The 23635-nt window shown below is 43.0% G+C and overlaps 1 protein-coding gene across 3 annotated transcripts; it reads right to left on the reverse strand.

Moving 5' to 3' along the window:
• ZDHHC5 (zinc finger, DHHC-type containing 5) lies at positions 1-23635 on the reverse strand. 3 transcript variants are annotated; one of them, XM_008579926.1, is made up of 12 exons: positions 23434-23635; positions 18916-20101; positions 11346-11467; positions 7036-7193; positions 6114-6286; positions 5855-5957; positions 5111-5202; positions 4463-4595; positions 3677-3800; positions 3108-3220; positions 1787-2646; positions 1-1338 (listed from the first exon to the last, which is right to left on the reverse strand). In XM_008579926.1, exons 2-12 carry the CDS (start codon positions 19017-19019, stop codon positions 1173-1175), a joined length of 2148 nt encoding a protein of 715 aa, XP_008578148.1. In that variant the 5' UTR covers positions 19020-20101; positions 23434-23635; the 3' UTR covers positions 1-1172. The 3 variants fall into 3 exon arrangements, with proteins under 3 accessions (XP_008578148.1, XP_008578150.1, XP_008578149.1); XM_008579928.1 differs by lacking the exon at positions 23434-23635 and adding an exon at positions 23024-23106; XM_008579927.1 differs by lacking the exon at positions 23434-23635 and adding an exon at positions 20647-20707.

Below are 23635 nucleotides of genomic sequence, written 5' to 3' on the forward strand. Positions count from 1 at the left end.
GCTGGTTAGATCAGGATTTCTTTTTATTCCATGTTGGTTTAAAATGGCTAATCAGAATAAAAAATAAAAGGGCCTCTGTGTAGAGGCTGGGGTCTCCCCTATTTAGAGGTTAGAACCCAGGTATTCCCTCTGCCCAGCACCATACTGAGGTGGGCTGAGGAGTAACCCCCAAGGGACAATTGGAGGGGCTTAGGCCTGCCACTCCTTTTCTCTATCCCGTTTTTGGCATGTGATGGAAAATATTGCTTTTTGGAATTCGTCTCTCCTGGCCTTGGGTTTTATAATCATGTTAACTGTGTAAGTTAGGGGAGACTCTGAGGGGCCCGTTGAATCAGCGCACCCTAATCTCTCTCCCCCAAGAAGAGGGGATTCTGTAATATTGTTTCTTGTGCTAAGCCAAGATCTTTTCCTGATCTCCCCCCACCACCACCCATGTCATGGAACTGTGACCCCTTTCCTGGGGAAACTAAATGCCAGTAAGCCTAGAAAACCAACTCTCTCCTAATCCTTCCCTCTTCTAAGCAAAACCCGACTCACCTCTCTCCCCAGATTTCTTTCCTGATCACTTAGCCCCAACAGGGAGTGCTATTTCCTTAGTTGGTAACCAGAACAAAAGAGGGAACCATGGAGGAAAAAGGAGGACTTCAGTGTCTCCCCTCTTTTTCTGCTGGTCTGAAGAATGGGTAGAGCACGATCCCCCTCCTTATACATATCCCTCCCTCCCTCTTCCCATCCCAGGATAGATATATAATTTCTTTGATATTTATAATATATATATATATATATATATATATATGTACACACACACCTGGTAACGCAGAAGAGGAAAAAATAGAATCCGTAACAATAATAAAAAAAATTATTTCTGGTTTAAAAATGATCTGGTTCCCTCCAGGGCGAGCAATTGCACAAATGTCCACTGAGTCTGGTCCAGGGATTAAGGAAGGGAAGTTCTTAAAAGGTTAAAGGGGGGTTGCTACCCCAGTCTCAGAGCCCCAACTCTCCAACTCCCCAACCCCACTGCATTTGATAAAACGGTCCTCATCCTCTTGGAATCGGTGGTTTAAAAAATGTCCATGCAGGAGAGGGAAGCCCCTTGAGGGAAGGAAGGTGGCCACCTGGGGCCCTTTGGTGTAGGCGGAGAGGCATGGGGCAGGGGAGGCTCCGAAGGCTCACACCGAAATCTCATAGGTGGTACCACCCACCCCTGACACCTTCTTGACTCCTCCCCTGGTGGGACTACTGAGAGGTGGCTGGCCTGGGCCAGGGGAGGCTGAGCCTATACTCTTGGGCTGCCCATTGGATTTGCTGTAGGCGGTCTTGAGCTGTACTTCATCTCTGGGAAGAAAAGAAGACACAGGTGTCAGGAAGTTGGACACAAAACACAGAAAAGGGAGAGTTTAAAAGATTAAGAGAAAAAAAATTATGTGCTTTTCTATATGCGTACTTTTTTATACAAACATTCTCCTGTTTTATTGCCCTGATTAAAACAAGCCTGATTCCCTATCTCCCCAATTTATTTATTCTAATAGCAGCTATCTCATATACTTACTCTCAGGCAAATAAATACTTTTAGGAAGGCAGGATTAAGGAAAAAGTATTAATCCTCAGTTGCTTCATGGGCAACAGGAATTGCCCATGAAGATAGCTGGAGTGAAAATGAAGCACTATCAGGATACCCCTAAGTCTACCTACACTAGAATGTACAAGTGAAGCCCTGACACCTTCTGTGGGGTGATATGCTAAATTTAAGACAGCTGACGGCCAGAATGGTGGTAATACTTACTTGGGTGTCAGTAATGGCTGCAAGGCCACCTCCTCTGTCTCAGAGACACCAGGTGGGGCTTTTTGGCTGCTGTAAGACATCGAGCGGCCCAGGTATGTGGCAGTTGGGCCTGGTTCAGGGGACCCTAGTCCCCGGCCCCTTAGCCCATCTGGCTTGCCAAAACGGGGCGCAGCTGGGCGTCCCAGTGGGGTTTTGCCCAAGGGTGATCTCTTCGAATCATCTGAGGAGGAACTAGTACGAGGAGCATGGCCTGAGCCTGGTGTTGACTGAATGCCTGAGTCCCCCAAGCATGGTTCTTCCTCGTGGCCTGGGAGTGGGGGTGACTGGCGCAGCAGCTTCTCTCGTTCCTGGAGGGAGGCCACAATGTGGCGCGACAGATTGTCGTAACGGACTGGTGAGGGCTCTCGGTGCGTTGGGCCAGTTGGCACCAAACGTGGGTGCCTCTCAGCTTCCCGTTGCTGAGCCAGCCGGGCTGACAAGAAGGGAGAGGTGTAGCCTAAAGGTGGGTCTGGGTCAGGCCCTGCCTGCACTGACTCGAAATCAGGGCTGTCTGAAGGAGTAAGCAGGCTGTCATAAGAGAGGCTTCCATTGCGTGTCTGGTTGGCCAGGCTCTTATAGGAGGTGGAGGTGGTACCCTCTGAGCGAATGGACTGCAACTGGCCCAGCTCAAAGCCTGTGCCCTGGGCTGACTTGAGGCTGGAGGAACGTGAGCCGCTGGATAGTGGATCGAAATGAAAGCTTTTGCCAAAGGTTGGAGAACGGAAGCTCTCTGGCTCCAAGCTGGGCTCTGAGCGGTAGCTGGGATGGCGGCTGCTCTCTGCAATTGAGGTTGGCTCCTTCAAGCTGTCCCCACGACTCAACTGAGGAAGAAAGTAAAGCAGGCCCTTAATGCTCTTATAGCAGATGCTAGATCGCAGAGCCCAAGGAGTCAGTCAGTCAAAAACAGTATTTATTATGTGCTTATAATTTTTATATGCATTATCTGGTTTAACCTATGAAGAAGATCTATGAAATTGAAACAAATATCTCATTTTACAATGCAGACAACAAGATGAGAAAGGTAAAGTAAATTGCCGATGGCAGCAGAACTGGGTTTTAGACTCAGATCTGACACTGTAATCAGTGCTTTTATCTACTGTGCTACGTTGCCCCTTCTTTGATGAAGGACACTATCAAGGAGATTTAATTCCATTAATGCCAACAATCAGTAAAATGCCCTTAGTTTTCTTCTCTTCCCTTCTGCCTTTTTCTACCCCCCAATCTTTTTTTCCCCAGAACAGTTGGCATATGTTATGATCCCACTTTTTAGAGTGCTCAGTACCTTGGCGCTGGATGAATGAGGCATGGCGGCTGATGTACTGCTGCTACTATAACCTGGCCGATACTTGTACATGGTAGGTGTGGGGGGGCTGTCCTTGCCCAAGAGGCTGCTATCTGCAGGAAAAAAGGCCCAGGGGGCACTGCTTTACAAACAGTTCTCTCAACCTGCCTAGAGTTCCTAAAAGTACAGGGAGAAAACAAGGTAGGAAAAGTATGCCCAAGAAAAGCAAGTCCAGGGAATATGATTTTGCTGAAATCAAGACTAAAGACTCTTCTAGCCCAGAACTCAGGGTGGTGAATGCACCCAAACAGGTCTTAGGATGTTCTCTGGTATGTCTACAGGCTGAAAGTTTCCCCCACAAAAGTCCAAATCACTGTCAATAGCTAGGTGGCATCCTTCTCTTCTAGCTGTCCAAAGAAGTAGCTCAAGTACCACCTGTTAGGTGTTCTCAGCCACAAAACAACTATTATCTATCTCCCAGCCCTTGCCTGTCTTCTCTGCAGCTCACAAGTAACCTTCTCACTCCTGCCTTCTAGTTCTAGGATCTCCCAGATGAAGGCAGCCTTTACCCTCATTAGTAGCCAGGCTGAGGTGAGTTCGCAGCCCCGTGTACCGGCTCAGGTCCGGCTTAGGAGGAGGTGGAGGTTCAGCATCTGCAGACTGGCTCTCTGTTATCTCCAGGCTTCCCTTAGACTGGATAAATGAGAGGAGGGAAAATCAGATTTGGAGAATTGGGCATTAGGGCAACTCAAAGTATTAAATTGGTATAAGAAAGGTACTGGAGGCCCGGCCCGTGGCTCACTCGGGAGAGAGTGCGGTGCTGATAACACCAAGACTACAGGTTCGGATCCCTATATAGGGATGGCCGATTGCTCACTTCGGGGAGCGTGGTGCTGACAACACCAGGTCAAGGGTTGAGATCCCCTTACCGGTCATCTTTTAAAAAAAAAAAAAAAGAAAGGTACTGGGGTGTCAATTATCATGCATTTTTAAATGGACTGAAAGATGAGGCACAAGAGTCAGTTTGGGGATAGTATTAGATAAAGAAAAGTTTCCAACAAGGGCTTAGTTGTGTCACTTATTTTTTCATTTCTACAAACAACTACCTGTTGAGCTCCTACCCTCTGCAAGCTGCTATGCTAAGTCCTATGAAGATATGGAAATGAATGGACTTAATTTCTATTGTCAATGAACTTAAAATCTAATGGACAAAAGATTTGTATTTAAGTAATTTTAATGCAAATCAATAAGTGATAAATACTATTAAAAAGACAGAAACTAAAAGCAAGTTTCCACCTCTTTGCAATGGATGAGATTCCCCAAGTTACCTAGCTTTACTTCCCTAAATTCCTCACCTTAGTTCTCCTCAGCTCTCCCTGAATACCATTATCCATGATCTTCACAGTTATCTGCCCATCTGACACTTCTGGTCGAAGGAAGGGAGGTCTGATTACAATTGTCTTCTCTTTCTTTGGTCTCCCCAAATACCTGAGTGTCAAAAGTGAGAGGGCTTCCATTCATTCATTTGAAAATATCTACTGGACCAAGGTCCTGGATTCAATCCCTGTACTGGCCAGCCACCAAAAATAAATAAAAATATCTACTGGTTGCCTACTATTTGTGAAGCACTTTTACAAACAGAAAAAAGCAGTCCTACCAGGCCTGTAGAGAAAAGAATAGCACTAAACCAATTTCTTTGATTCCATGAAGAACTACAGCAAGATTAGGCCTTTGTAAACAGACATTTAGCTCAAGGCACTTTTGAGTAAATCTTACTCATCTTCAATTCTCAAGGGAGATTAACCACAATATCTGATGAATATCAACTAAATTCACAGGTCTACTAAAGAAGGGGCATGTCTCTCCCTTCCAGGCACATACCATTCTAAGAGAACCCTTTCTGAAAGGCTGTCTCCTACCACACCTCCCTTATACCAGAACAAGCCCAAAAAAGACAAAAGTTTTGACCAAGGGTGAACACTAGAACAAAGGGGTAGGTGTACCTGGGTGCTGGAGAACTGCAGAGTACACGGCTGACATTGTTACAGCAGCCATTGGTGAAGGGGTTCACTCCTCCCCGGAATTTACCCGTAACCTAGAGGGAAGAAAAAAAGACCTGATCAGTCAGACAATTGTACCTTGACCTCTAAAGACCAAAATACAAACCGATGACAAATTATTGTGTACCCACTATCTGGGGGATACAAAAATAAGTAAAACACAAACCTACCATCAAGAAGCCTATATTTGTGATGGTTAAGAACAGGGACTCTAGAGTCAGGGTCCTCAGTTCAAATCCTATGTCTACCTCATGGTAGCTGTCTGACCTTAAACATCAGTTTCCTCATGTAAAATGGGATAAATAGCTTTCTGAATATTGAAAACCAAGATAATATAGATAAGTAACTCAGGTGAGCTACTATTATATGCACAAAAGTCATTGTTTTTCTTTCAGCATCACTATAAGGTTCTTCAGGGCTGGCCGAAGTCTTTTATTGTTTCTATAAACTCAGAGACTAAATTGTCTAGAATATAATGGGTATTCAGTAAATGTTAACTAAGAAATGGTCTCTGTTCTCATGCTTACATGAGGAACTAAGACTACCACACTCCTATCACTAATCTCTGCATCATCTTCAAACATATTCATTAGGAATCTATTTGTGGAAGTATTACACTGTACACTAATCAGAGGGTATAAGTGACATACCCTACTCTTCAGGGGTCTCCTGTCATTCTCCCCATACCTGCTCGTTGGTTGTACGTCCTCTAGCCACCAGCACCACGTGAAATCCTGTGAGGCCTGCTACAGGGATGAAGAATAAGCCAGCCACACACATCACTGCCATTCTGTTGCCAAACAGTCAAGGAGAACAGAGCAATGGGATCTGGCCTTTGACATCCCCTACCGTAGCCATTTCCCCTTTGACCCTCACTACCATAGGATTCAGCTTTTCCTCATTCCTCCCTGTTCCAATCTCACAACTCAAAGGCCTTGAAGGATACGTGACAGCCGTGCGGACCCCTGAGAGTTCCTCTATGTGGTAGAGGACATAAAGGAGGCCAAAGCCAAATACACCCATGATGTGGGCTGTCAGGGAAAGGAGGAAGAGGAAGAAATAACGGTAGTTCCGGCGACCAATACAGTTGTTCACCCAGGGGCAGTGATGATCAAATTCCTAGGGGCAAAAAGAGATAGACTGAGAGTCATCCTTGGACCATAGCACTACATCATTTCTGTCAAAAAGAGAAACAAATGGCAAAATTTAACTTTTGCTTCTAACAACTTATGATCATGTTCACCATTTAGTTGCAAAATTAAAAACAGGTTCATGCAGTTTATCTTGCTCTATAAGTCTGTAAGGGAGACCTTCGAGAGGCTGGTCAAAGGCCAAAGCCAGCTCTCAGAGTTTATCCTATGTGACTGAGGAACTCTAAAAGAGATGGATGTCAGAGACTTTGCAAAAACATCAAGATCCATAAGAAAAGAGGGCTTGAGAGGAAAACACAGCAGGCAACTGCTTATAGCTAAGTAAAAATGGACTGGAAAAAGTGTTAAAGACAAAGGATGCAGGACAGGCAGGAAGAGAAATATAACCAAAATTTAAATGCAACAGTATGATTTTGTGGAAGCAAGAGATAATGCCAAGCCCCACAAATAACCAAAAAGGTGAGCCAAGGGATGGAAGGCTGGAGCTATGAATCTTGGTTTTGGGAAAGCCTATGCTCACCTGGAATTAAAGTTTTCCTCTTGTAATAACAGAATATTTACGTTCACCTTCCATGTGTACACCATTGCTAACACCTTGTGATGGAACTAGACCACGAAGCCAAGGTAGTTAGTCAGAACTACACTTCATCCAAGGCTAAGAATCTATTCTATGGTCAGGAAGAAGATAACTTAGATTGAACATCAAGACTGACTTACCTCCACACAGTTGTCACAGACACTGCAGTGGGAACATCGAGGAGGACGGTAGAAGCGGCAGGTAGCACACCATTTCATGCGCACCTGGATGCCCTTGATCTCCACTGTTTTGTAAAGGGGAGCTCGGAAATCATCTTCCTTATCCTCATCTTCCTCAGCTATAGAGAGGAAAAGTCAATTAAAAAACAACTATGGGGCCGGCCCATGGCTCACTCGGTAGAGTGCGGTGCTGATAACACCAAGGCCGCAGGTTCGGATCCTATATAGGGATGGCCGGTTTGCTCACTGGCTGAGCGTGGTGCTGACAACACCAAGCCAAGGGTTGAGATCCCCTTACCGCAGGTTCGGATCCTATATAGGGATGGCCGGTTTGCTCACTGGCTGAGCGTGGTGCTGACAACACCAAGCCAAGGGTTGAGATCCCCTTACCGCAGGTTCGGATCCTATATAGGGATGGCCGGTTTGCTCACTGGCTGAGCGTGGTGCTGACAACACCAAGCCAAGGGTTGAGATCCCCTTACCGCAGGTTCGGATCCTATATAGGGATGGCCGGTTTGCTCACTGGCTGAGCGTGGTGCTGACAACACCAAGCCAAGGGTTGAGATCCCCTTACCGCAGGTTCGGATCCTATATAGGGATGGCCGGTTTGCTCACTGGCTGAGCGTGGTGCTGACAACACCAAGCCAAGGGTTGAGATCCCCTTACCGGTCATCTTTTTAAAAAAAAAAAAAAAAAAAACTATGCCAGAACTGTAGTAAGCATTAGGGATGCAATGATGTTTAAAGTATGGCTCTGCCTTTGAGGAATTCACAGTCTAGTGGGTAAGAGAGACTAGGAACTAGGAACTAAAATACTGTGAGATCAGCTCTATATGCAACACTATGAGAACACAGATGAGGAAGCAATTTATTCTGCACTGGGAAGTGAGGTCCAAGAAAAAATGATTCAGAGGAGGTGGCTCTGATATGCATATGCTGATACTATTCACTTTAAGAAGTATGAATATATTTTAAAAGAAATATATAATTTACATATCAAAGTACACAATGAGTTTGCATAATAGTTCAGTATCTACAAGTACCAGCTGAACTGTAGCAATCCAAGAGAGGAACTAACATCAACCTTTTTCTATGCACTAATCCCTTGCCCCAAATGTCTTCCCCTACTCTATTCATATATATATGATACATATATATATATATATATTTCGGTATTGTTTGTTGCTCAAGCCCTGAATACCCTTTCAATTTTCAGCTATCAGAAACCACCATTCTGTTTCAAAACTTAAAGGACTTTGTCTTCTCATCTACAATGAACAACTTTTATTTTTTATTCTTAACCTGGGCAAAAAATACATGTGGAAAGAAAAAATTAGGTAAGTGACGGTGTAAGGATTAAAAATCAAGTTTTCAAATTTTACTGACTTGGGGAAATATTACAATATAAATAAGTGTAAAAATGCAAGGTAAAGAACTATACAAACAGAAAGATCCCACTTTGGAAATAAAAAATAGACACACAAATATGTGATACATATAAATAAATATAAAAATATGTATTTTAACAATCTTCAAAATATTGGAAGGGGGCCGGCCCGTGGCTCACTCGGGAGAGTGCGGTGCTGATAACACCAAGGCCGCGGGTTCGGATCCCATATAGGGATGGCCGGTTTGCTCACTGGCTGAGCGTGGTGCTGACAACACCAAGTCAAGGGTTAAGATCCCCTTACCGGTCACCTTTAAAAAAAAAAAAAAAAAAAAATATTGGAAGGAAATATACCATAATATAACAGCAGTTATCTCTGGGCTATGTAATTATAAGTGACATTTGTATTTTTTATATATCCTGCATAATGAATTTACACTACTTATTAAAATCTTTACTTTAAAAACACGGGTTTTTTCTTTCAAAGGAAAAAAAATTCAAATGCTACTTATTTTGAAATTTTTGATCTTTCCGCACCATCACTTACCAGAAGTGAGCTCTTTCTCCTCCTAAGAACTATACTCTTATAACTTATCACATAGTGTATTTATTCATATAAATGTCTTCTCTATCTTTCTTTCTAGACTGAGCTATTTGAAAGCAATGACCTTTTAAAAAAAATCATCCTAATGCCTTCCATCTAGATGAATCAACATTTGGTGAGTGAACCTTAAAGCCTCATTAAAATATCTCTCCTTGGTGTTAGGGACACAGAGTTCCTTCTCCTCACCTAATCTTTGAAGAAGCCACTGATGAAGCACAGTGATGCAGGCTTTGGGAACACAAATTTCAGAAAAACCTCATCTTATCAGAGTTGCTATCCCAATCCCACCTGTCTCGTTCGTACAAGATAACCTCACATTTGAGAAGAAAATTAGATGTCATTAGAAAATTAACAACCTTCATCAACTTCTCTTCTTTCCACCTCTTATTCCACAGATGATGGTTCCTACTCTCACCTTTATTCCAGAAACAGCCTACTTCCATAGGCATAACCTCCCAATATGTACCAGAAAGCATCACTCTCCTTTGGAAGTCCACTTTCAATTATGCCCTTTCTTTAACTTCAGGTTCTCTCTTTTCTAGTTCCCTCTCCTCATGCTACAAACATGCTAAAGTCTTCTGTATCTAAAAAAAAAAAAAAAAAAAAATCTTCTCCCATAAGATATTACTTCATCTTGTGCCTTTTTTGCACAAGATGGTAATTTTAATACTCATTGACCCTGCATCCTCATTTCTCATTCACTGCCTTCCAAACTATTACAATTTAGTAATTTTGTTGTATCTCTTCCTCATATATAAACACACTATTAAAACTATTCATGTTAAGATCATTTCTTAATTAACCAAAACAATGGGAAATTTTGAGTTTCATATTACTAGATCTCTCTAATTTCTGATACTGCCAACCATCAGCTACTTCATTAACTTTCCTAAGTTCCTACTTTGCCTCACTTTCTCTTCCTACAACTCTTCTTGCTCAATCCCTCTTCAGTGGCTCCTCTGTCTCCTTTACTCATTATAAAAATGTCAGTGCTGATCAGGTCTGACTTTTGGGGTCTTTCCCAATCTTACTTTATTTCTCCAATCTTACTCCTGTTGCTTCAAATGCCACCTGGCTGAAGACTTCTAAATTGAGGTCTTTGACTCATTACTCAATTGCCCACCAGGTAATTCTACCTGGGTAATTCACAAGTCATCTCAAATTTGACACGTCTAACACTGCTGTCTGCCCTCCAAACCTGTTCAACATTCCTGTAACTCATATCTTGCTTTATAAAAAACAGCATCCAAGCTATCTCCCAAGTGAGGTACCTTGAAATTACACTATACAATTCCTTCACCCTCTCACTCAAAAATTCTGTTGAGTCTTGGGCCGGCCCGTGGCTCACTTGGGAGAGTGTGGTGCTGATAACACCAAGGCCCCAGGTTCGGATCCCATATAGGGATGGCCGGGTTGGCTCACTGGCTGAGCGTGGTGCTGACAACACCAAGTCAAGGGTTGGGATCCCCTTACTGGTCATCTTTAAAAAAAAAAAAAAAAAAAATTCTGTTGAGTCTACTTCTGATAGATCTGTAAATCCAGCCCTGAAATCAAGTTCTCATCTGGTTTGTATTATTGCCACAGCCACCCAAAAGGTATCTGTACATTCTTACAAGAATTTAGTAAAAGGAAGCCTGATCCTATAATTTCTCCAGTTAAATACCTCTTGCTGTCCAAAGGAAGGAAGTGTAATCTATTTAATTTAGCATCTAAAGTCCTTCACAATTTGGCTCTGGGTTTATCTCCTCCCCTTTCTGGCCTCACCATGTACTATATCCTTCCACCCCACTGAGTTCACTATTTCATGGCTACAAGCTTCTGCACATTTCTCTGCCTAAAAGTGCCCTTCCATCTTCTACGTAGTGAAGTCTTTCCCACCTACTTTTAGCAGCATTTCCCCAGTTTATCTGGGCAGATATAGGTGCACTCTTTCCTATGTTCTCACAGAACCTTGCTCATGCCTCCATTACAGTTTGCACCACACTATTCTGTCTAATTCATCACGGTATTACTGTGTGTAAGCAATATCACCCAAGTGATATGCTCTAAATAGATTTCTGTGGAATGAATGACTAAAAATCAAAAATTCGATCCAAAGTGAATCACATGGCTACAAGTTATGACACATATTCCTGAAGGCCCTGACCTAATTTTCATTATCGGACTATAAAAGTATCCCGTAATCCTAGGATTCCTAAACCCCAAGATCAACTGTGTATGCCAAAATCATTATTTTTCAAAGGCAATAAAGAGCTGCCAAGAAAGGAGAGGGAGATCTTACCTCGTGGGAAAATCCCTGGATCCATGAAGGTGGCCATGCTGAAATTGGCCAGCACAAAAAGAAACACAATCGCATTGTAGATGGGCACTGCAGGTGACACATACAGGCTAAGTCCAGGACATCTGCACAGATAATAAAGAAAATGAGGGGCTGCCTCTCACACTTTGGACACCAACCATACCCACAAAAATCTGTAAAGATTCAGCTTCCAGGGCCAGCCCGTGGCTCACTTGGGAGAGTGTGGTGCTGATAACACCAAGGCCACAGGTTCGGATCCCTATATAGGGATGGCCGATCAGCTCACTTGGGAGAGCATGGTGCTGACAACACCCCGTCAAGGGTCAAGATCCCCTTACTGGTCATCTTTAAAAAAAAAAAAAAGATTCAGCTTCCATACCTATATATAAAACTTGTGTGGTTTCCCTTTGTCATTCCAAATTATTATCTTTATCCTTCCTACCAAATGGGTCTAGTTTCTCATGGAACTGCTCATTTTAGATCAAGGTACAACACTCAGAATCTCTCCTATCTTAACCCCTTGCGCTAAAATCTGTGTTCTCCAGATTCATTCCTCCCCTGTGGATCTTTTCACGTTTTGGAATCTGTTCTTATCTCCTTTCTAACCAGGCACAAGAACCAGAGACTATGTAATTGACACCAGCAACATCCCTTCTCTGGAGCAGCCTGAGACTTCTGGATCCCAGCCATGTCCCACTGACCTGCACATTGTCCCAAAGCATGGGATACCACCTGCCTCTCTGGCTCCCCTTCCTCCTTCCCAGCTGACTTTGAACCACTCAACTGCCTAAAGAGTTTTATTCAACTAGATGCTAGTTCTCAAGGTTGGAAAATTTTAAAAACACACAGATAAGCATGGATATCAAGACTAGACCCCTTGATGTTTAAAAATGAAGGACAGGAATGGTAGAAGAAAAAGGAGATGATATCTCACCAAAGAAGCCCTAAATTCTGTAGGTAAAAGAAACCGACCAAACATATCCGGTATTCCAGTATTCCACAGCGTTCAAATCAAGAGACATGACTTAGGTAACTTTTATTTGACAAAAAGAATGCTCTAATCCAGGATTATGCTTAGTTTCTTTCAAGAAACAAGTCTAAATTGGAACGCTTCAAGAGCTCTTCCTTTCTCTGACTTTGTGGGAGTGGGAAATTTCAGAACATCTGATGTGCTGCTTGCTTTGTCAGTAGTATCAAACACCCTCTCCTGTCTCTGCTTGAGCAGAACTTCCCACTACAAGACAGTGTCTAAATACCCTAATCTGCTTTGTGGCTAAGAACTTAATCTCCAGAATTAGGACAGCATCTGTCCTGTCCCCTTTATCTGGACCAGTCAGAAGGAAAGGAAGAGTTCATTAAAGGAGAGGAAGAAAGGGCCAGGAGGATAAGCAGTATACAATTCTGGAGAATTAATTCACAGCAGTCCTGGATTCTGTCAAGAAAGGGGATCTGTCCCCATCAAAACAAAAAGCACAGCCCTGAATAGTGATTCAGGACAGTTTAGAGGAACTGGCCCCTTAATGAGATGTAAGTAAACCAAAGGTAAGAGACAAAACTGTCACAAAGCATCTCACAAATCTTAACCACTACCATCTATTCATTCAAATTCCTTTCAGCCATTCATTAAAAAAAAGAAATAGTAAATATTTATTATGTGCCAGATTTTTACACAGTAAATATCAATTAACTCTTTGCTTCTCTTGATGGGTTAGTACATAACTGGGAGACAAAAAAATGAAGCTGGAGCAAGGGCACAGATTTCAAGTACAAAACAGACCTTCAGTCACAGTTCTATGCTATCATCAGATGAAGTCCCCCATGAAAGTCTTTTCTTCTGTGAGTTCTTTGGTTCAGAAAAGATGTCCCCATACCTTGGGCAGGGTTTGGGGTGAAATACAAGCAAGAAGGAAGAGTCCTTGCACAGCTCCACCCCAAAGCCTAATCTCCTAGGTTCCTTAGGAGGGAGGGAGAGAAACTGAAAACCAGTCATCCAGGTCAGAGCCTCTCCCTAGTACTTAGCTGTCGCTTCAATTTCCGCCTGGAGAAGAAGAGAAAGGGTGACTCACTTGACTCCTACAGCCTGGGAAGATAATTAGAAGGGAAAAGAAATTAAATCCTTAGAACACTGAGATACCCATGATTTAAAAGTCTCATTCCTCAAATTGGCTACTTGAGCTTCTGAAAGAAATAAGCAAGGGTATCCTCCATCCCTGAGGAAAGCCACAGTGAATAAGAAGATATCAGCCCTCTCATAGGTCCAGGTGTCAATCTTTCTGACCCTGCTCTTTCTTCAGTTTCATTTCCAAACAAAGCAACTCATCCAATTTCTCAGGTATCCTGCTAACCTATGCCTGTAAACTTCACCCCTACAACTTTCTTGATATCAACCCACCCCAGCTGAAGTGTGTAATCCTGGAATTGAGTTCCAGTATCTGTTGTGAAAACAGTGTCTGCCCCCACAGTGGCAGAATCTAGAAATGACACAAATAACTAACTTCATGGGCAGTACAGGTTGATCCTTAAACAACATGGGGATTATGGGCACCAACCCCTCAAGCAGTTGAAAATCCACATATATCTTTTGTCCCCCACCAAAAAAAACTTTACTACTAATAGCCTACTATGGACTGGAAACCTTACCAATAACATAGTCAATTAATACATATTTTTTATATTATGTGTATTATATACTGTATTCCTTTAATAAAGTAAGCAGAGAAAGAAAAATGTTATTAAGAAAATCATGAGAAAATACATTTACAGTATTGTATATTTATTGAAAAAAATCCACATGTAAGTGGACCCATGTAGTTCAAACCCATGTTCTTCAAGGGTCAACTGTATTTACTCCTACACTCAGAGACCCAATGCTTCCAACCTTAGCACTCTAGCTAAAGGAACACCCCATCAGAGAGGCATGTGTGAGCAGAGCCCATTCCTGCCACATCCCATATTCCGCTTGGCTTGAGAAGCTTTCTGTTGCTATACTACTTCACCAGATTCTGAGGTGACCACCCCAAGTGGCCTGTCTGAATCTGTTGCCTTTGATGGAAGATGAGGGCACAGCCAAGGAGAGGAGTTGTTGAGGCTCGTCCTCACACTATGGCAATAATCATAGAGCTCCAAGAAGCTTAGGGAGTGGCTGTAGCCCAGAAGGCTGGCTGACTCATTGATGGGACTCCCAGACCTACACCATCCCAGGTAGAACAGGTTCTCCCGCCCACTCATTCACAGCACTGCTGTTTTCAAGACCAAATAAAATTGGAAGAGTGGGTTTCAATATCCACACTCCTGAAATCCTGTTTCCTAGCCCTCCCTAACAATTCCTAATATTAAAAAATGGTTAAATTCCTGGAAAGAAAAACAAGCAGGAGTCAAGAAGCTTTGGATTTTAATCCTGTCTCAATTAATGCTTCGCTATGTAGCCTTAGGTAATCCACAGAAAACTCTCCAAGCTTGTTATTTCAACTACATAATACAAATATGAGAATGAAAGAGAATGTCTGAAATGATCCTGGAATTCTTTTTTAACCAGCTGGCTTAATACTGATCATTCACTGGATAGAAGACACACAAAAAAAATTATTAACTATCACCATCATCGTCAATTATCATTCCAGCCCCACCTTCATCCTTAATTCCACTTCCCCTACCTAAGGTACCAGGGATTCAAGGACACTTAAAACAGCAGCACTAAGCTCCTGAAGATCTATACATTCCACCCAAGCCTGGCATATTCCTTGAGTATATGACTAGTGTTCCCTGATGATGAGGGAAGGCTGGAATGAACATTCCACTTCCTGCCCTTGAGGATCCTCATTTAGGACTGCTTCCCTCAAGATTCCATGGGAAAACAATTTCTCTCCTTATAAGTTTCTCTTAAAACACTTGATTTGTGATGCCTCTGTAACCCTGACTTTCAAGCAGCTAAATGCTAGATGTAGGACTTGGGTACTTATTCCTGGATGAGAAAACAGTGTGAGAGAGAAAAGGAACAACCGCTGCTCAATTAATGCTCTAAATCATGAGGCTGCACACACTCAAATCAGGTGCTAACACCTCTGCAGTTTTGGGGGAGAAAAAGACCAAAGGGAGAGCCATTGAGGATGCCCAACTCTGTAGGTAAATAGGTTGGAGGGGACCAGAGGCAGAAACTGAAAGAAAGCAAGCTATATCATGGATGGAACATTACAAAGATCATCACGAATTTCTGGACAACCCTGACTTCCATCCTTCCCTTAGAGGATCGCCTGTAGCAGAGACCTTACCCCAACTCCCACCCCACCCACTTTAGAAATGGACAAAATAAGACACTGACTTAACTCACAGTTAGAAGAGACTTTAGAAAAGATACAATTCAGTGATTTTAAATGGTACTGCCAGGAGCCCTCAGGTCTCAGGGGACCCCAGAAAGGCAGAGGAGATACCAAGTGGCTGCGCCTCTATATGCCCATCTCACTTATCTCACTTGAACCAGAGCAGCCCTACTTTTTATGTTTTATATACTGGGGTGCCATATGAGATTTCATTTGAAAAAGGGTCATGTTGCTTAAATAAACTGCACTAGGTCAACTTCCTCATTATAGAAGAAAAACTGAGTCCACAAATGTTAACAGACTTTACCAAAATCAGTCTCCTGACCCTCAAACAGTGCTTATCCCACTTACCTAGCAATGCCCCCTTGTCAGTCACAAAAGGAGCTAAGACAGATGAGGATCCAGGTCAGTTATCTTAAATGCAGAGTCTTGTACGTAACTGGGAGGGAGTGGGTTACTTTAGCTGACACTCTCCTTCCCAAATAGTAAAAAAGGAAAAGAATTAAGCCAGGATCCCCACAGCTCCTGCTTAGTTTTAGTACTGGACAAATTCAGTGAATGAGAGGGTTTAGGGTTTTGGGGGGAAGGCCTCAACTGTTCTAGTCAAGCTTCTCTGGGACAGAAGGTGATCACTATTTTTTTTGATGACCACACCTACCAGGTAATTTCTGCTCACAGTTTTCCCTAGTTGACAAAGAAACACGAAGAATAAATTGTTCCTAATTAGATGAAGCCTGCATGCCTCCACTAATTATGTCTGTCAGGTGAAAGGGACTCTTTCTCCTATTTCCAGTCCTCTAGATTCCAAAGTAATTCTCACCTGGGGCTTATACTGATGATGTAAGAACAGCCAGTTGAAAAAGAAAATGAAAAAAAAAAAAAAAGAACAGCCAGTTGTATCTTAGTGAAAAGAATAGGAAGATGACACAGTAGTTACAGATTTAAGTCTCGACATAGGAGCTGGTTCAAAGGAAGTTTTCCTCTTGCCTCTCCGTTGTTTTTTCTTTTTCCTTCTTTTTAAGGTGGCTGGCCGGTAACAAGATATGAACTCTTGACCTTGGTGTTACCAGCACTATGCTCTCCGACCTAACCAGCCAGCCTTGCCTCTCCATTTGAAACCATGAACTCTTTTTCAGGTTGTATATGGTTTTAAACTAGGGGATCTCCAAGGAATTTAACCTCAAAAGAAGTACAATCATGGGGGAAAGGTTTTTGAGAACAGTGCTGCCTCAGTCCAGATAAATGCTTATAGAGGAAATACTACACTCAGATGGAAAAGAGGAGATGAGAATTTCAGAGGTACCAAGAACTAAGTGAGAATAAGATAAACAGGGTGTGTATGCCTCCACGAAGCAGAGAGGGGAAACCCTAGGGGGAAAAGGGAGCCCAGAAATTAGTCCTAGGGAAACTAATGCCAGGGAGAAATCCAGCTACGACTTAAGACTCTTCAAATTTTGGATTAGAGACAATAAATCCAGAGTCAACACTGTCCTCCAAAATCCTTTTCCCTCGGGTTAAGAGAACATGGAATAAGAAGGGTCCCTACTTTACTAGCACCAGGGAATGAGAAAGTAGGTTAAATAGCTTCAACTATCAGTTGAGAAAATACCTATGCCAGGACAACTCTTTGTGAGCAAACTGGTATAACCAGCCAAGCACTTCAGTGGTTCCAGATCAGCAAATTAAGAACAAAGATTCTGCTTGCCCTATCTCAAAAACAGATAGGTTAAAAGAGAGAAACCAATTAGTCCCTTGAATTTCCTAGCATCTCCAAAGGCTTTTCCCCTTAAAGGAAAATAGACTCTCCTATATCAAGCAGGTCTAAGGGTGTCATATTGGTCTTGTACATACCCACTTCCCCCACCTCATCCAGTACCACAACTACTACAAGGATACTAAGATATGATATAAATGTCCCTTGGTTAAAATTCTAATTCTACTTACTGGCCATAACAGCAGAAACCAAAACAAGTTCTGACACTGAAGACTCACCCCTCCTTATTGATAGTCAATGCATTAAGAAGGACAGAACTCTGAACAGCTGAATTTAGGCAAGAGAAAAAGATTATGAAGAAAACAGAAGCCACACAGAGAACAGGTCTGGTCTCTAGATCCTTGAGGGATTCAGTAAGTATTCTCAGGCTGTAGAGCTGGGGGCCAAAAAATCGATGACTTTTACACTTCAGAGGAAGAGGTGAGAAGCAAAATGATGCTCATACCTTGGATAATGATTCTTCCTGACCTTGTTTAAAAACTAGATAGAAATACATCAGTATTACTTTGCTGACTCTTTTGGCCAAGTATCCACACCTTTTGGAATCTAAAGCTCAATCTGGGGGTTTTCCTTCTCTCCTATATCTCAGATTTAATTTCTGTGAAACTGCCCCACCCCAACAATTACTGCTCCAATGAATAGAAACCGCTATTATTCCCTACCATTTCAATTCATTTTCTTCTTTCAAGCAACCTCACATTACTCTGAACAGCACCTCACAATTAGGTTTGAGCCAGAACCACAGCAAAGTGAACTTCCCAGAAGATCTAGCTCTAATCGTTCCAAATGCTGCAACTAGAGCACTAACTCAATGACTCAACAGTTTAAGGCTCAGAAACCTGGTACATGTTCATTTATGAATAAGTAACAGCAACGATGCTTACCAGGTGGTCAAAAGGTAAAATACTGGGGAAAGGGGAAGGGTAAATCACTCAGTCTCTTCTAGTAACAAGTAAATGGACAAAGTCTGAAGATCCTAAATGGAAATGATGCAGATCGTAGATAAGTGTAGGAAATCTTTTTAATACCAACTGTTTTCTGCAACAAGACCAGAAAATGGGAGAATTACTGTCATTCCCTTCAGCAGCAACTAATATAAAGAGACTCTTCTAGGACTCTCTTTCTAAATAAAACATGTTCTTTCCCAATGGCCTTTACTTCTCTAGGCTTCAGCTCTCAAGAGTATAGAGAAAACTGTTTGAGTAACACTGAAAGCCAAAACTGTCCCACTGGTATATCTTATAAATCAATTCTGAAATTCTCCAATAGTTTCCATAATCTCAAACCTAAGCTTCAGACATCCTCAGGAAAGGCCAATAGTACTTGAAAAAGCTTTAGTCTAGTCCTCGTTCTCTCATAGAATTGGTTGCTTTGCATGTAACTTGTAAAACTCAAGAGAAAGCATATTCCCTCACCTCCCATGGAGTGCCCCCTTAAATAGCACCACTGAAAGAAAACTCACGTAAAGGCAAAGAAGAGTGTCGTAGCTCCCACTAAGAAGATGGCAGCTGCTGAGACCGGGACATACTTGCTGGGTTTGAATCTCTTTCCAGACTCTGCGGGCATGTTGGAGCTCTGATGGGAGATCTGCCCTGCCGCATAGCCCAGGCCCACACAGCGGCAGAACAGACAAGAAAACAGGATGAGGGAAACGACAGAGAGGAGTACAGAAGAAAACCAGGGAAACAGAAAATTTACAATTATCACCCTTCCCCCTCCCAAATAAAAACAAAGGTCAAAAGATCGCAAATGAAGGAAAGCACATGGGAGGGGGAAAGGTGATTCCAAATGATGAATAACCACCTCCCCAGAATAAGGCAGAAGGGGAGATTAAAAAACACAACTTCTACAGTTTAAAAATTGGAGACAAACAGTAGGCTATACACATGCAATTGGTTGCAGGTGGAGAACATGGACAGTCAGACAATCAAGGTATAGCTCATGGACGGAGGCAGGTCTTCAGAAGGAAAGAAGGGGAGAAATCAGGGTAGGGAAGAAAACTTCAGGCAAGAAAAAAAGTCCTCTGAGATACTATAGTACTTCCACAACTACCACACTTCAAAATGTGAGCTGCACCTAAAAGAGGTGTGCTCTGTGTTTCTATTTTAATCCAAGGAACCTGGGGTCCCTTCCAGCTTTAAAGAGAGGCTGTTTTTACTGTGGTCTTTGTCCCTTTTAGGCAGTCTTCTCTATGCCACCACTGCCACACCTTGACTTCACCAGGGTTGTAGTCTGGCAATGGTGTTTAATTTTATTTATTTCTCTCTTGATGGCTAAAGCTGGACAACAGCTGTTCCAAGGTTGAGTTGTAAATCCTTTTCTTTGAAGGGGGAGGGAAAACAGAGAGAGAACAAGCTTGTCTGTCTTCAATTTCTTCTTGTTATTCCCAAGCCCTTTAAGGGCTTCGTTTCCCATAGAGTTCATGCAAAACTAAAGGGAAACTTAAAATCCTTGAAGCCATGTTCTTCCCAAGAAGCAGAATGAGAATGCAGAAAACAATTTCACTTTGTGATACTTTATAAGATTGCTGTGGATAGAAGCAAAGTTCCAAAGATGTCCTTGTTTCCAGGTTAGTCAATGTCTCTGATCTTTCTTCTTCAGTCTTTGGCTTTCCAGATGCAGAGTTCAACTGGGCTATGGAGTCTCACCTGGAGGAAAACAAGTATCTTTATCAGAGAAATTCTTTCAGGGCATCTCTTAAGAACACCAAGGCTAAAACCTCACAGACTGCTCTGTTAATAAGTATCTATTGAAAGAAAGACTATTTTCCATTTCACTTACATGTCTGTGGGAAAGGGCTCTGAACTGGGAGGAAAATGGATTCAGAATCCTTCACTCTTCTAAGAGCTACTCAGATTGAAGGGAGAACATGGCTTCCCCTGGCCTAAGGTCATCAAAGGACTAACTCTTATAAGGGGCCCATCTCACCTGACACAAATGGGCAGTAACAAATACCAAGAATATCAAAGTCTAAAAACAAACAAGTGCAGAGCAGTGAAGGGCAGTCCTAGAACAGAGATTTCTCTTTGGACAAAGTATTTATTGCTACAATGAAAAAAGAAAAAAGTAACCTCAAAATTAGGACAGTAAGACTCCTTTCCTTTCTGTATGTGTGTCTCTCTCTTACACCTTTATGCTTGCTAGTTATAATCCTGAAACGGCAGAAGCTGGATTTTTGGTCTTCTGTAATTACCTATTAAAGAACCCGGGTGAGAAATGTTCTTGCGCTGAAAGGCGAGATGTCCTCTATGAGAAACTGAATTTACCATAGGGGATGGTCCTTTTCTTCCCAAATCATGAGTTTTTTATTCATTATCGGCCTATTAGGAAGTAAATTGTGCCCCACCTACCACAATATGATTAAGAGTAACAATTACTTCTGTTTATGATAGTAGCAAAATAATACCAGCACCTTGGATTTTACAGGATGCTTTTCATCTAGTGATCTCAAAGCACTTTACTCACATTATCTAGTGACACAGTCCCTTATCCACTCTGTAAAATTGAAGGCTAGAGAATACCTGAGGCCATTCCACTGAATCACTTGAGCAACCGTGTTCAGAACCCAAGAGTTCACGTGGTCCTTTGCTGACACTAACCCTTTTTACCTCTTTCTCATGTACTACACTACCTGCCCAATGATAATCTGGAATGTGCAGACCAAAAATTTTACTTAAGTTAAAACTTTTTTTAATAAGGACTTTTTTTTTTTTTTGTCCTTTTTGAGACCAGCCGCACCGCGCTCAGCCAGTGAGCGCCGTGGGCGCACCGGTCATCCCTATATAGGATCCGGTCATCCCTATATAGGATCCGAACCCGCGGCGGGAGCGCTGCTGCACTCCCAGCGCCGCACTCTCCCGAGTGCGCCACGGGCTCGGCCCAAGTTAAAACTTTTTTAAAAAGTAGTTTTATTCTCTCTAGTATTTCTTAATACTAAAGGCAGGGATAAAAAATATCAGAGAATTTGAATAGTGAAATACAAATGTGCCCTGGAATTTATCACTTCCTCTCTCACCTGTGGCATGGAAGGCAATGGTGCCTTCCTTCAAGATTCGTCATTTCTCTCTTTAAAAATAGGGTTTCAGAGGGCCAAACAGCAGTAAAAGCATAGAATGAATACACAGAGATTACAAGAAAACAGTCCTAAAAAAGATAAATCCTTCCTGTCCCTGATTTTATGATTACTTAACTCTCTGCTTCATACAGAAATCAAAGCCCAACATTCTGAATTTACACCTAAGTAACTTTGTTAACAACAAGAAGCAAATTCTTGTTGTGCAGACAGTACTATTAAAGCAAACTTTTCCCTCAAAACCTCAAAGACCAAAGATGGAAAATTATACTACTTAAATTTTATCCAGAGTAGGATATCACTTAGGCATCACATACTATTTCAGAGTCTATATTTTACAAGAAAAAAACACATGGGCTAATATTTTCATAGTAATGCAGTCATGAAAGGCTATGCAATTTGGGGAGTACAATACTGGGATACAAAAGAGATCAGCATCTGAAATGTTTGGAGGATATACATGAGAAGGGGTAAGATAAAACATAAGAATTTACTGGGTATAAATAAAGTCGCACCAAGTCTCAGTAGAAGGATGTGCTGTCGATACTAGAGATGAGAACAGAAGGATCAGTAGGTTCATCAGTGTCAACAGTGTGGATCCATACCAGTATCAGAAAAGTGTCCAAGATGTGTATGACATACTCGGGCACAAAGTAAACTATGCAATGGAAATATGTATATACAAAACAAGCAATACAGGATATGTGGTTTGAAGGCTTTAATAAAGTTTAATATGATACCTCCTTAAAGGGGTGAATGGATAGGACCAGTACCACTGACAGCACAAGTATTTGCTGAAATAAAGTAGTGTAATAACACAATACAGTAAATCTGAATACACAGTAATCGAGGTGCCTAGGAATAAGCCCCAAGTCAAGATATTGGAGAAGGAACCAAGTAGAAGTTTACTATGGGTGTTATCGCTATATACCGAGGTAGTAAAATAAACGGCAATATAATTTTTGTAAACATTAGGTGGGTTTTATAGAATGGGCCATGACGAACACTCTGAAGAGATCTGACACAGGACAGAGGGACACTAGGATAAAAGGATGGGGATGCAAACGTAAGACTAACCCAGATAAAACAGCATTAACCAGGAAGTGAAAAATCCAAGGCAGAAAAATGGTCTACGATATATCTAATCCGACAACTGCCTTCGTAACTTTAAGTCACTTTCTTCTCATTTCAGTGTTTTCATTCGGCCAACTGAGTAAAACACTATCTTCCTACTTGCCCCACAAAGAGATTCCTATAGGTAAAATATTGGCAAACACATTTCGAGCTCCACTTGTAAAAAGTACAAAGTACTAAAAGCACCGCACCCGGCTGGTGGGGGTAGGGAGAGGAAGCAGACGGGTGGGAAAGAACAGGTAACACAGGATGAAGCCTGAGCCAAAATAAGTATCAGCATTCTGGGGCGAAGTACCCAAACCGCAAAGCGGTAAAAGGGGAACAGCACCCAATTCCCACCCGGAGCTGGGGCAAAGAATATCACCGTATGGGGCAGAGCGACGACCACTGAGACCGAGAAGATGAAATCCACGGCGGCAGGGCCCACTGGGGCTGAGGGAGCGGGCTGCGGGGAACGACAGAGCCCGGGGGCGCAGGGCCGGGGGCGGAAGGGGCGGCGGCTGCGCGCCAGGCGCCGAGAACGGGGGTCCCGAGCCCGGCGGCCCCGCACTAACTCGTTCCCAGTTCTGGCGGCCGCGGATCCCCGGCCTCTACTCGTCGTCCGTTTCCGGGGCCCACGGGTCCCGCCGCGGTTGGATGACCCGGCCCGGAGGAGGAACGGGGCCTTAACCCCCTCCCTCTCCTCAGTCCCCCTTCCCTAGAGGTCACTCTCCCCTCCCACCTCACTGGCCCGGCACTTCCGGTTCCGCAGGGGCCGGTGTCTCCAGTACTCACCACCGGCGCGGTGCCCGTCACCGCCGCCGTCGTTGTCACGGCCGCCTCCCGGCAGTGCCGTCCGGCCTCTGAGAGGTAACGCGCGGCCCCCGCACGCTCCACGCCCGCCCCGCTCTGGCGCGCTCCCGCCTGGCGACGCTCGTCTTCGAGCCGGCGCGCGGCCGTTGCCCTCAGTGCCGGGTCTCGAGCCCTCCCAGCGTTC

The sequence above is a fragment of the Galeopterus variegatus genome, unplaced genomic scaffold, assembly GCF_000696425.1.
Source record: "Galeopterus variegatus unplaced genomic scaffold, G_variegatus-3.0.2 Scaffold1983, whole genome shotgun sequence".
Taxonomy (NCBI): Eukaryota; Metazoa; Chordata; class Mammalia; order Dermoptera; family Cynocephalidae; genus Galeopterus; species Galeopterus variegatus.